Source organism: Diaphorina citri, unplaced genomic scaffold (assembly GCF_000475195.1).
Source record: "Diaphorina citri unplaced genomic scaffold, Diaci psyllid genome assembly version 1.1 scaffold3869, whole genome shotgun sequence".
In the NCBI taxonomy this organism is placed as follows: Eukaryota; Metazoa; Arthropoda; class Insecta; order Hemiptera; family Psyllidae; genus Diaphorina; species Diaphorina citri.
In genome coordinates this window covers 1-14,783 of record NW_007381269.1, presented here as the reverse complement: position 1 = coordinate 14,783, position 14,783 = coordinate 1, and the positions used below count along the sequence as shown (strand labels likewise).

Here is a 14,783-nt window from a genome sequence, read left to right as displayed (position 1 = left end):
AAACATGCTACATAATTATATGCTACTCCTACGAGCAGGTAATTAGGTAGGTAATTAGTAGGGCTGATGATACCCGGGTAAAAGGTACCCCAACGTTCCTAGGAAGGCAGTAGGTAAATCTAATATATAAAAAATGAATGTGCGGGTTTGATGGAACAAAATGGGTACTAAATGATGGGCTTTGGTACAAATTCGCAGCAAAAGTTGTGGTGCTAACTTCACGCACCTAAAGCATTTTTTAGCAGAAAAGAACCATAAATGAGGCAATTTTATTTCCTTTAAGGATGGTTCTTTTCTTACCGTCCCGAAAGCGAAAGCGGAGATCTCTCGAGAGAAGACATATAAGCCGTTCCGAGAACGAATTCTCCTCAACCATAAATGAGGCAATTTTATTTCCTTTAAGGATGGTTCTTTTCTTACCGTCCCGAAAGCGAAAGCGGAGATCTCTCGAGAGAAGAAACATAAGCCGTTCCGAGAACGAATTCTCCTCCTCCTCCTCCTCTCTCCCTCTCCTTACTTCGTCTCTCTCCCTCTTGCCCCCCCTCCCTCCTCTCTCTCTCTGTCACGTAATTTTAATTTTCTATTTTTCTATCTCCTACATAACATAATTATATCTAGCTAAGTAGGTAATAAATACCTAGTTGTTGGAAAATAATATTGTATACTTTTCTATCTTTCTATCTCCTACATAACATAATTATATCTAGCTAAGTAGGTAATAAATACCTAGTTGTTGGAAAATAATATTGTATAGATTCAGAATATTCAGATCCAGTTTGAACTTTAGTAGACGAGCTTTTTCTCTTGGACTTGTGAATAAGTTGTTGGTGGTGATACAAGTCTTGTGATGTTTTTTATTAGAACGAGTGGAAACAAATGGAAATTTACTACAAAGAAAATAAAATAACAGTAAAAAAATAATTTGAAAAAAATGGAAAATATACAAAGTGATAGGTACCTACTCGTAGTTAAAAATTATATTCAAATTATAGAAGTGATTTTTTTTTTTTTTTTAGCAACGAAATTAACTCTCGCTTTTCTTTTAAATCTAAGTTAGGATACCTAATTTCTACCCTACTTGGATACCCTATTTGAGTGGGGTATATCTTTTATAAATTAGGTAGTAGGTACTTTGTAATAGTCTACCCGGCCGCCCGGAGGTTCCTCCATACCAAGAACTATGAACATTAACTAGACCTCCCAACTCTCCCCCATGTGGTCCATTTCCCACGGGCTCTCCCTCCTCCTATGGTTCACCGCCATAGGGCGGTCTCTCTCTCACTGTGGTTCGGAACCCCACGCCCTGTGTCTCAAGAAGTGTTGCCCCAATCATCAGGCTATCCACCGGGGCCGTTGTGTTGATTTTGAGATTGAAGAGTTCACCATGGATGTTTACGATAAGGAGCATTTGAAGAAGGCAAATGCTGATCCTGCCGCTATGCCTTTTGTGACGGTGACTATCAATCTAACGTCTTCAGGTAAGGAGGAATTTTAGCCAGCTAAAGTCCGATTTTTTTTTTTTTTTTTTTAGGTTTTGATAGCGTGAATTTATAACCTGGGTAAGGTCTTATATTCGTTTAAAGGAGATGGAAGGCAGGATAGGAGAAAGCCAGGCCGTCGTCCGAGAACGAACCTTATCCGTTCAGGATAAAATCCGGATAGGCGGGAATCGAACCGCGGCCTAGCGACAAGGCAGACGCGCTACCAACCAAGTTAATTAGGCTGGTCTGTAGGTATGTACGTAAAAACGCATTTAGCCAGCTGAGAATTAGCATATCATGTTAATGCCCGATCTTACCACAGCAGAGAGTTTTCAGTTAATCCAGAGTTGCAAGGCCAGGGCGGATTTTATCCTGAACGGATAAGGTTCAGTCCTTCAAGGGACTAAAAAAATATCGATGAAATCTACTGTTAAGGGCTAGCTAAGAATCCTAACTTATCTTTCTGTTTCCATGTAACAAGATCGCGGATTGAAAAACAAAACCAAAGAGCAGATCGCCACAAGAGACAAGGCTAAAGAAGAGCGCACACTTCAAGCGAATGTACACAGTTTCAAATTGGTATGGAATACCATTGCATAGGTTTTCAGTTGACGCGAATATAAGAGGATCAGGAGAAGTAATCAATGAGACTTATTATGTTCGATGAAAAAGAGGTCGGTAGTGAGAAAGGAAACAAAGATACTGGATAAATATGATTGATGATGAAGTTGGTGAAGATAGGCAAACAAACCCAAATATCGCGAAGATGAGTTACTCTGAGAAGAAATATGACAGGAATCTGATACTGACAAAAATTCCACAAGGGGTACGAAATTTACGGCTAAAATACCGACCCATCCCTGACAATTGCCACTTCCGCCTGACACCTTTGCCGACAAGAACGGTATGCCCAACAAAAGTTCCCAAGAAACATGGCTAAACATTGAAAACAACGGTCTCGCTAAATTCATCTTCCATAACAGTACACCAACTACTGCCACCGCGCCAAATGATTTCAAATTTGGTTTGACTGAACACACCAAGGTCTTGGAGAAACGGCAACAAAAATTAGACGAGGTTACACAACTGAATTTAGACCAGGTTCCACAACTACCTACCTCTCTACAACCTCCTAACAGTCCTAACCAACCAGATAATGGAGAAGTACTCAAAGAGGATGACAGGGGCATACCGGAAGCTAAGGATACACTGAAAGCTACCGAAAAACCTGTCGATCTCACCGAAGTCATCACATTCTTTGACGATTTCCTAGCAAACAAGACCATCAAGATAACCCCGGAACGGGTGGACCAAATCCGGACCGTTCTGATCCAAAACAAAAACGCCCTCAACTTAAACGACGAAGAGCGAGCCAGTCTGCTTGAGTTCCTTACGATAGTCAGTGCCAAAGATCGTGCCATCAACTATACTGGTCCCATAGGGGGTCGGAAGAGTTACTTCATCATAAATTTGGAGTTCTCAAGATCCCTGATCGAGAATCTCAAGTTTCGGAATGTGCTCACCAAAATCCAACGAGATGGGCTGGTCAGACACGGAACGGTAGGTTCTGGCAGGGATTTACATGTGAGATTTCAAGCGAATACAACAATGGGCAACAGGAATGACACAAACAAATCCTCACAAGAATCTCCCGACAGTATTAACGAGACCGTCAATTTTCGTCCGACAAGCAACGGCACAAATAACAGGGTTGTGGGGACATTGTTAATTAAAATATAAATAATTGCCTATAATAACTCATAGACTACAAGCTAAGGACATAAATATTAGGTCTAGTTTGAGTCATATGGATACTTGATTAAGTTCCTAACAGGTAAGTACACAAACATGTTCCTACATACATCAGTTAGGTAGATAGATAAGTACCTTTCTTCTCCTTTAACAGAGTTATGGCAAGACCCACAATCTGAGTTCAGACACCAATGCCGTCAGTCGACAGTCCAACAGAGGGTCTCTCCCCAAACACGTCCACAACATTCACGTACGAGACAAGCCGAACTCTACTGTCCCTTCCATCTACAACGCCCAGGTGCCGCCCAAACTCTACCTCATTCACGGCCGGAAAGAGTGCAAGAAGCTGTTTCGTCTAGCGCCCCATCTCACGGAGAACACAACGAGACAAGCCGAACTCTACTGTCCCTTCCATCTACAACGCCCAGGTGCCGCCCAAACTCTACCTCATTCACGGCCGGAAAGAGTGCGAGAAATTGTTCCGGCTAGCACCCCATCTCACGGAAAACACCTTTTTTTTACTTGGCGTGTTTGCAGCTCCACCGTGCGTCCCATCCACGGAACCATATCTCATCAGGAGAACACCAAGTTCCTGTTCTATTCCCTGTACGCCTGGTTATGTCCTGTCACTCTAGTGGGTATCACTATAGCCATGGACCTCCTACCAGAAATCTCTTGGATTATTAAGCCCGGGTTTGGCGAGAAACGATGCTGGTTTACGTGTGAGTGTGCTGTTTTTACTTTCTTTTCCACATGCCTTTCAAGGCACATTCTTTTCCATCCATGCACTTCGTCGAGGATGACCAAATCAACCCGCTCGTCTGCTTCCTTGAACCTGTGGAACAGAAAATGGATGTCCTCTACGCCATAGGTGAGTTCAATTCTTAAGTCAGGTCCCATGGCGTAGTAGTCACTGCACTCACCTTGCACGCGGGAGACCGGGAAAAATTTGCATCATGCAAACGATTGATTCCATGCCTGGCTGTTGTGGGGCCCACTCAGCCTTGTGAGGAAAATGAGTAGCTATATGATATAAATGTGACCGGTGCCAGCATGGTAGGCAAACATTAAAATCCGGCCCGGGCGGGAATCAAACCCGCTGCCTAGCGCCTACAAGGCAGACGAGCTACCAACCAATAGAACTAGGCTGGCATTCAGAGTTTGTTTCTCAAGTTCCCGGTTTTGGACAAGTTCCCGGATCTGGCCAAGTTCTCGGGGAAAACACCACCTATTATGTTCTGGACAACGGGAGTCTGTTCTTTCCATTCGTTGAGAAATCTTTCGCCACCCCTGACTACTGTCTGGACTACTTCGTCGAGGATGACCAAATCAACCCGCTCGTCTGCTTCCTTGAACCTGTGGAACAGAAAATGGATGTCCTCTACGCCATAGGTGAGCTCAATTCTTAAGTCAGGTCCCATGGCGTACCTACTTTTCTTTTTTTTTTTTTTTTTTTTTTTTTTTTTTTTTTTTGAGGGACACAGACAGTTAGCTCAATTGTACCAAAGGCCCTTCCTTGTCATGCAGAAAATCCTAGGTTCAATAATCAATTAATGAGTCTAATGTTGCAGTTGATTCATTGCTACAAAATAAAAACAGGAGTGAAACACTCATCTTTGTTATTATTATTATTATTTTTAACTTGTTGAACATGATTGGATTTTTTTTTGTCAAACAAGTTATGACAACTCTATTACAATATAGACCTAATTAAAAATACAATAACAATAACTAGACAATATTAAGAAAATACAAGGGCAAGAAAATACAAGGTGCTTACTTACCTACCTATCTATTATCCTAATAAAAACTATAATAAAATAATACTTAAAAAAAGTATTATTTTATAATAAAATAATACTTGTCAGCTCCCATGGCGTAGTAGTCACTGCACTCGCCTTGCACGCGGGAGACCGGGAAAAATTTGCATCATGCAAATGATTAATTCCATGTTTGGCTGTTGTGGGGCCCACTCAGCCTCGTGAGGAAAATGAGTAGATATATGAAATAAATGTGACCGGTGCCAGCATGGTAGGTAAACATTAAAATTCGGCCCGGGCGGGAATCAAACCCGCTGCCTAGCGCTTACAAGACAGACGAGCTACCAACCAATATTCACATGGGGCCAATGTTGTCATGCTGCTCAGGAAAGCAGTAGGCAACAATGCAGGAATGCTTCAAAGTTGGAATAGAGATCATCTGAGGAACTATGACAATGAAAATATATACATATTACCTGTATTATTTTGGTTTTCGAATACAGAGCTAACTGAGAGTCGAATTGACAGTCGTGAGAAAATGCCCACATTGAATGAGGATTAATACTAATTACAATTACTCACCTAAGTGCATATCGGAGTATTCTTTGGCCCGACTATGCTATTGTGTTGCCTATTTTTTAAGGAGTTTCCTGAAAGATGTGTTAAACTTTTGCTAGACCTAGATAAAATCCCAGGAAGAACAAGTTGTTAGAACGGTTATATACCAATCGAAGTGTAGGTATCTAGTTTTCTTTTTCCAATCCAATAGAAGAACTTTACAATCATACTCATTAGAGTGCCGGCACCCAGTCACTCGGTTAGGCTTCCGGCACTCTAGTTTTTCTCGCCGTGTGAATATCCGGGAAAGAAAAATTTGGCCAGAAAAGCTCCGCCTTTTACTGCCTTAAACAGACTTTTTACTAAAAAAATAATAATAATAAAAAAAAATCGTGAGATCCCCCTCAAAAACCCAAATGTGAAAATATCGCCAAGTTCCTATTCTCTTCACAGCGGATCTGGGCATGCTTATCTACTTCTACGGACTTAATTATCTACTGCATGATAATGACTTTATACGTCATGAGACCCCCAGCAACGGAGCTTTCACCCCAAGAGAAATTTTACTAATGACCCAAGAGTAATATACCTACCCTAATAGGTAATACCTACACTTCATATTACTTCTACGGACCAGTGGGCTGTTTAGTGATCGCCAACATCGTTATGTTCCTGAGTACAGCTCGCACATTGCTTGCGCATCATAAAGTTAACGCCACGATATTGAAGACCGGGGGAAGCAAAAAACACGTGCAGACCGAGAACGAAAGGTAACTTACAAAAATGCCTAGATCGCGTCTACATTGTAAGCGCTAGGTCGCGGGTTCGATTCCCGCCCTGGGCGAACTTTATCACAAATAGGTAGGTATGTTCTACGAAAGACTGGCTTTTTCCTATCTTTTTTTCCTTCTTTCTTCGCTTTCGGGACGATATGACTTCGGCAGTTCCCCCTATCAAAGATAAAAAAAAAAAAAAGTATTCGATAGAGGGAAATGTAACAACAGAGGTCTGAAATAAGAGAGAAAGAGGGCAGGCTGGGCGAAAGCCAGCCGTGTGAAGATTGAAGGGGGAATTGGCTTTTTTTCGGTTAGGCGCTTTAACTGATGTGTTACAACATGTCGTTCGCGAAGGACAAAAATAGACAGGACATTTTATTAAAGTTAAAAAGAAAGTGGAAAAAAAGGAAATTGCTTCCTTTCTACATATTTTTGTTCGTTTGTTCGTCCCGAAATGGAAGAGAGAAGGAAGACAGGATAGGAGAAAGCCAGCCGTTCCGAGAACGAACATTATCCCATCAGGATAAAATCCGCCTCGGGCGGGAATAGAACCCGCGGCCTAGCGATTACAAGGCAGACGCACTACCAACTAAGCTAACTAGGCTGGCTAATATCTATTGTGTGTGTACCTTTTAATAACTTTATTCCTGAGCTGCCAATTCAATAACGCCATTGTTGTAGATATTATTATTTGCTATTAGGGGCGATAAGATCTCAGCCGTTACATTTCCCTCTATCAAAGCTAATCGATCGTGTTCGATAGAGGGAGCTGTAACAATAGAGGTATGAAAGAAGACAGGCTTCGCGCCGGGTGGTCATAGAACCCGCGACATAGCGCTTACAAGGTAGACGGGTTACCTTAAAAGCTACTAACTAGGCTGGTACATAAATTTCTTGGCTAAGTGGGAAGATTGAAAGGGGAATTTGCTTTCTTTTTGTTTAACAAGGCATTCCCCGAAATTATATCTTTCAAGTAAAATTTGGCGCAATCGGACGTCGCCCTAGTGTACATAGGTTCTTGTAGCTTGTACCTAATATTATTAGGTACTTTGAAAGTTCAAAAATGTTTTTGGCAAATTAAAAATCACAAAGTGGGGATTAAAAATGATTGGAAAACATCAAATTTGAAATATGTGCAACAAGGATCTACCTACGACAAGTACCTATTACCTATACGTATTAGGTACCTACTGCCTTTATCTAGGATCTGTAACTTCTGTAAGGTAATTAATGATCTCCCTTAAGACAGGATAATAAGCATTGTTCTAATATCTTCATGTTAACAGTGCGGCACACGTCATCAAGCTTTCATGTTGACATTTAGAAACTAACTTTATTAAATTATTATTTTAAATTAACAGAACAGCAATATTTTTATAGAGGGAACAATAACAAAGCGAACCTTATCTGTTTACGATAAAGTTCGCCCGAGGCGGGAATCCTGGTAGACAGTTTTTTTTTTGCAACACTGTATGGCTGTAGGTACTTTGATAACTCTATTTGGCGAAGTATGTGCGAGCTAATTGAACATCCACCAACAGTACAAAGTTATGTATTGCTCGGTACGTAGTAGGTATACATCAGATAATTCAGTAAAGTGGTATAAGAGCGGTATAGGTACGTATGAGCAGTAGGAGTAGGTATAGTGCTTTATTTATACTGTCAGCTTGGAACAAGTTGTCCCATTATGCTAACAGTCCCAAATGAAAATTGACCTGAATGACCTCAGTATGTTCCTGTATATTAGGCATCTATGTACCTACGACAAGTACCTATTACCTATACGTATTAGGTACCTACTGCCTTTATCTAGGATCTGTAACTTCTGTAAGGTAATTAATGGTCTCCCTTAAGACAGGATAATGAGCATTGTTCTAATATCTTCATGTTAACAGTGCGGCACACGTCATCAAGCTTTCATGTTGACATTTAGAAACTAACTTTATTAAATTATTATTTTAAATTAACAGAACAGCAATATTTTTATACTAGATGATGATGATGCAAGAAAGAGAACTGAAGAGGGGGAGGGGTATAGTGGTATACCCGTATGCCGAGAGTTTCCGAACGAAAACCCGAATATCAGCGACTCGCTCGCCTACTCGACTCTCGAGTGAGAAATCGGCACGGTGTAATTTCCAGGAATAAATATTCAACTCGATTAATTTCCACTCGAGTTACAACTCGAGTTGGAAAATAATCGAGTAGAAAATAATCGAGTTGAAAAATCTCACTCGAGTCCCATCACTAAACTGTTTCAAAGGCTTTTAAAATTTTCCATTCAAGCCTTACAACAAGAGAAGAGAGCAGCTTCAGCTTTGTTTCAAAGTTATGAATTTTAACTCCGTACGAACTTAAAGTACAAAGTTTTCGGGCGGATTTAGATAACACAATTGAGGAGCAGAATGGAAAAAGGGCCCTTGGGACAAATCGTTGTTTTGAGATATAGGGCTTTAAAGTTTTTGAACCGAAATAACAAATTTGGCTGTGAAAATGAAGTTTGAGCAGTTCATAAGAAATGATATTTGTTTTGTTTTAAATAATTTAACGCAATAAAAAAACAATATTCACAAAGTCTTATACAAGAAATATTAGTTTTAAAAAAGCTCTTTGGAGGCCCTTTTTCCGTTCACTGGCCTTTTTTCCATTCTCGAGGTCCTTTTCCCTTATATAATACTGATAAGTTCTTATCAGATAGATATGGGCAAGCAATCATCACTGTCAGTAGATTCTGAATGTTCTTCCACTACAAAATCACTTAGTTCTGATGGCAGCATTATAAGGTGTAAAATGATACAAGTAGATGAAAATTAACAGTAAAGGAAGCATTTAGTAATGCTGTGATACCCACTAATTTGTGAAGAAGCTCTCTGCTTTATCACAAAATTTCAAGATTTGATAGATTAGTTTTTAATAAGTGTTTCGCCGCCAATTTTCTTAATATCTTTGTAGGTATCATTTATTATTTATTATTATTACCTAATTATTTATTAATGTTTTCCAGGATTCCTGATTCAGTTCTTCTTCCTGGCCACCTTCTTTTGGCTCAATGTGATGTGTTTTGACATCTGGTGGACTTTCAGGTCAGTAAAAATATCACTGAAGGTAAGCCACGTTGAGAGTGGTTAGTATCTTATCTCGATGGCTGACCACCTGGGAAATTGCGCGCTGCTAGCTTTTGCCGGTCCCACTCAGGCTGGGTGAGGTTAATGTGAGTAGGCGGACAGCTTGTCACCGAATGAAGGGTAAAGCCCTCGTCATTAAAAACCTTAGCAGTTATACAGGGACGTTAAACCTTAGGATCACAAAGTTGAAAACAGATAGTACCTATAGAAGTATACGTACCTACATACATAGGAGAATCCAAGGGAGAAGAATAGATTACAATGCCACGGCTAAGGTACCTACCTGCTAAGGCAGTTCCCAAACGTTTCTTCTATGCGGCCTCCTTTTTAAATTGTACAAGCTCCGCGGCCCCTTTACTTTATCATACATACGTATGTGATCATATCCGCGGGTCTGAAAGTCCTTCGGGGGCCCTAGACCCGAGTTTTGGGAACTACTGTACTTAGGTTTACACTATACAATGTGCGAGAGATGGCGTAAGAGAAGAACAGGAGTTTTGTAATCTCAGATTCAAACCATCATGTAAAAAATTGTGTCATCAGGTGGCATAGCTGCGATTTTTCTCATCAAGGTGACTAGAAAGAGCGATCAGTAAAATTGTTTTCAATGCAATGACAAAGCCATGAGTAGGTACAAGATGAGTTGTTTTTATTTTTTATTTTAGAGGATTGATAGCGGAAACTGCTGTAACAATTTGTAAATTTTCTTTGTACGGTACGGTTTCCCGAAGATACGGTTCGGGAAAAAGCTCAAAAGGAACTAGCGCTTCTCACGACTTTCCCTTTAGCCACAGGTCGCTCAAATTTTGCAGACAGCTTCCATAATTAATGATGATCAAAAGTGTCCACGGGCTGGACCTCGAGAAATGTACGGTGCGGCCGCTATTTAACGCCGTACCTTTGAAAAAGCTCAAAAAGAGTTCGCAATCCTCAGGCCTTTCAGCCAAAGTCGCTCGAACTTGGCGCAAAGATTCGATAAATTATGTAGATCAAAAATATCCTTGGACCCTGTTTCCCGAAGGAACGGTTCGGCCGTTATTCCGGACCAAAGATCTTACCATATCCTCATAGGTCTGTTGGGGTCTTACTCTATTCCTTCTCCCCTCCGATTTAAATTCCATTATTCTTTTTGGCAGTCTTTCTTCTGGCATTCTGTTCTAAAGGCCTAACCATTTCAATTGTTTTTTTTTTTCATCTTTTTACTGATTTCTATATAATTTGTTCTGAGTCTTTCTTTTTTATTCGTCGTATTTTTAATAATAATAATAATAATAGACTCTTGAGTGGAAGGCAACCACTAGGCGAGGTTAACGCCTTAGGCGTTCTCTACCACCTAACCCTTAGAGCTCCATTATTATGTGGTCAAATTCTCAAATAAATGAGGATAAAATTCCATACCTCGGCTGGGATCGAACCCACGCCCTCCTGATTACCAGGCGAGCGTCTTGACCACTACACCACCGAGGCAGGTTTCCCGCTATATGCTATATGTACATTTACACTCATTAGGTAATGGGTATACATAATACATATATGTACATAGTCTACATTTTTCATTTGAAATATATCTATCTACCTTTAGGTGTAACACCCAACTCCCTATTAGGTTCTCATCCTCCGTCAATTTAGGATTAGGAAGGAGTTCCTTTCGACATTTATAACCGGTAGAAAGAAACTTTTTACTAGCAGGTTCTCATTAATACGACGGAGTTTTTACTATCAATCCAAAGTCCTTATTTATACGAGTGTCCGGTGGTATACAGGGTTCTTCATCGGACTATTAGACATGGACAAAAATCAGGGTCTGTCAGTTGTATTTTCCTTTTGAAACTTGCTCTCTTCTGAAGTCGGAAATCCAAGATAGCGCGCCATCGGAATCGGTTTTGTTTCCGAAACAACTTAATTTATAATTTATATTTAATTGTAAAAATTATATGAACAAAGAGGTGCTCTACTAAACTGTTGGTATAATGGAACAACTTGTTCTAAACTGACAGTCTAAATAAAGCACTATGTACTTACTTAAATACTTATGCTAAGTAACAAATTTCCTCGTGATTTTTCCCTATAAAACTGGTTGAACGGAATATGGGGACACCAATCCATCAATTTCCGAAGGAATGCTTTTGGACTTTTGAATTTTCTTTTCAGCTTGAATTTCTTCTGACAGAAATTCAAACAGTTCTTTCTCAGCTGAAACAAAAAGAAATAAGCTGAATTAGCCTTTTCTCAGATGACACTCACTTTGAAAGGTTTGATATCAATCAAGGCACACTATATTTTTATCCCTGCTCAAGAATTTGAAAATAGGTAGATATTACATCATATTGCTTCAGAAGATATTTGTTGTAGACATCACTTGAATATTTCAAACATAGCATTGCTTTGATGGGAGTAATTTAAACCATACATTTGATAGGAAAAGCCCTGAATTTCCCAGTGTTGAACAGAAGTTACCTAGCTACTGAATCATCAGACCCCCGAGCAAGTCTGACCAATAAAGTGTCCTCCATGGTTAGGTATATAAGAGAACTTGAAAGTTACTTACCTACAGCAGGCTTACCTTTGCCATGGGCAAATCTGCATTGGCACCAGTTACTGTTAATTTTATTAGAAGCTACGCTCATTTGCAGAAGAGATCTTGTGGACACTGTACGAGCTGGGTGTAGGGCAGAACTTGAAATGTTGCGGAGAGAAGCAAGCCCGAGGGCAGATTTGAAAAGTTTGTTCATATTGTGAGGTGAAGGTACTGTAATATAACTGGAAAACGCTTTATTTGACTGGGAAACTCGCTTTTCCGTCGGAAAAAAGTTCAAGTTCAAATCGCCGGAAGAAGTCGAAACCGAAACGTGAAATTTTTGGAAATATCTTGTCGAAAATGTTAATAAGGGATCTCAGGTAGGACATGAGGGAGTCGACACCAGGTTTGTCATCGGATAGGGAAGGAGGGTTGGGGAGTAAGGGTCGTATGGGGGTGTCGAGGGGACAAATAAGGATGTGAGCCACAGTGAGTGAATTGGCTTTGTTGTTCGTTTACAAGCTATTTAATATTTCAGTTCTGATCGAGATAGAAAATATTGCGGGATAAGAAAAATCCCTCAATTTTTAAAATATCCCTTTTACATTTTGAACTTTGCAATAACTTTGCATCTTTACAAGTTTGCATAACCTCTGATTTTCCTCAGATTTTTCAGATTCGTGACTTCAAGGTATTTTTGAATTTTGTGAAGAGATAACGGACAGTCTTGATCTTGAATATTGATAAGGATAAGGATTCCAAGGTGTTCTCCAAAACCTGAATGTAAGTTATAGCTTATAGCGTTAAGGACACATTGAAAAAAAGCAGAAAAAGCTGAAAAGCTCAAAAAGTGAAAAGCAGGAAAGAGATGTCTCAACTCAACCATCAAACCATTTATGTAAGTTTATGTCAAAGTCCAGTGCAATGGTAAACCCTGCCTAATGGTTCTAAAAAGCTGCTTTATGAAGAGAAAATTTGGTGAAATACAAGTTTCTATCATTCACTGAAGAGTGGAATGGGATATCAGCTTACAAGCAAGCCCAGTGCAATAAGTATTATTTTTTGTCCACAGATTTTAGACCATGACAACTTGCTTCGTTGTTTCAGGTTCAGATTATATCTGAAACTATTTGCTGTGATGGGAGTCAACTGGATTATGGAAGTCGTGTCTTGGGCTTGCGGTGGAGAACAATATTTTTGGTAAGATATCAATAAATCAATATCTATCAGATTCGTAGAAGCTTAACCCATCCTTGAGGTCTCTTTAGCCCCTACACCTAAGCCTCAGATTGGGCTTTTTGTGTTGTATCTTGATTAGTTATTTATCTATCAGACAGCTTGTTCTAGGTTTTAACTATACAATTTATAAAGACCGTTTTCCATTTTCCAATCTCTCTAAGACTGGGTGAGGTTATTGTGAAGAGAGGCTGGCTTTCTCCTATCCTGTCTTCCTTCTCTCTTCGCTTTCAGGACGATAAGATTTTAGCCGTTACAGTTCCCTCTATCAAAACTCTTACATACCTAGTTACAAAATGTACCTACTTATAGGACTATACAGACTTTTTATGGAACAATCCAAGTCAAATGGAATGTCAGGAGCAACTGTACAGAGCAGTTCAAGATACAACAATGATTTAAATCTCAATACAAATTTGTCTCCAACTTCAGTTGTGACTCGTGCTGACCATATCCACATGAGAAGGAAACACGACCTAGCTTACTGGATAGAAGCTATGTCCCATATCTGACCATCAGGGGCTCTACGTAGGGTTGTTGTATTTGGCCAGTCACTCAATATCAGGTAGACCTGATCAGGTCCGCCTGTCAGGTCCACGTGATACCTGATGAGAGCACACACACTACTGATAGTGAGTGGCTGGCTTTTGTAACGACTTCGCTAAAGCCGGTGATTTGATGGTCTCCAGCCAGGTTTCAGCTTGTCTCGTCTTGAACTACATATGAACTAACTCTTGAACTCGTACTTGGATGTACAATCAACCATCATGAGGACTTGGGCTTCATCTTTTGAAGATAAGTAAACCCTTAACTGCCACCTAGCTATGCTGGTTTGGGGTCCACGTAGGGTCATTTTTCTCAATGTTGGACAAGATAAATGAAGTCCGACCAGTTTTAAAATATATAGGTATTTGGGCTTTTTTGAAGCTATTTTGTCGTTTTTGTCCCTTGGGATTGGACAGCGTTATTTTCCTAAGGAGTAGGGGATAACATATTTGAAGTATGTAAATTATTTATTTATTCACCCATGTTAAGGCTGATAGAGTGAATTATACAACAATACTCATATTACTCATGAACCAGTTGGTATGGTATCTACTATCTACTCAGCAAGAATGCAGGTTTTCCTTCTGGTGGTAGCCCCTGGCCATGCCAATTGAACCAAGTCTGATGCATGGTTTATAATACGAAATACATAGTAACAGGAGACAATACGGTGTACCATACTCCATATTCGACAAACAATAAAGGGAACATATTATTCAGTAAGACAACATGATACAAGAGCCAGAAGATCACCCGGGGAGTCACATGGGGCCAATGTTGTCATGCTGCTCAGGAAAGCAGTAGGCAACAATGCAGGAATGCTTCAAAGTTGGAATAGAGATCATCTGAAGAACTATGACAATGAAAATATATACATAAGATTACCTGTATTGTTTTGGTTTTCGAATACAGAGCTAACTGAGAGTCGAATTGACTAATTACAATTACTCACCTAAGTGCATACTGGAGTATTCTTTGGCCCGACTATGCTATTGTGTTGCCTATTTTTTAAGGAGTTTCCTGAAAGCTGT

General features: G+C 39.9%; 2 protein-coding genes across 2 annotated transcripts; both read left to right on the top strand.

The window, feature by feature from the left end:
• The first annotated feature begins 1,025 nt into the window (after window positions 1-1,025).
• LOC108253867 lies at window positions 1,026-2,081 on the top strand. Its single transcript, XM_017448575.2, has 2 exons — window positions 1,026-1,478; window positions 1,963-2,081. Exons 1-2 carry the CDS (start codon window positions 1,214-1,216, stop codon window positions 2,079-2,081), a joined length of 384 nt encoding a protein of 127 aa, XP_017304064.1. The 5' UTR covers window positions 1,026-1,213.
• Window positions 2,082-2,380: 299 nt separating this feature from the next.
• LOC103520633 lies at window positions 2,381-6,135 on the top strand. Its single transcript, XM_026831670.1, has 4 exons — window positions 2,381-3,185; window positions 3,427-3,608; window positions 4,453-4,625; window positions 6,005-6,135. Exons 1-4 carry the CDS (start codon window positions 2,388-2,390, stop codon window positions 6,133-6,135), a joined length of 1,284 nt encoding a protein of 427 aa, XP_026687471.1. The 5' UTR covers window positions 2,381-2,387.
• The last annotated feature ends 8,648 nt before the right edge of the window (window positions 6,136-14,783 follow it).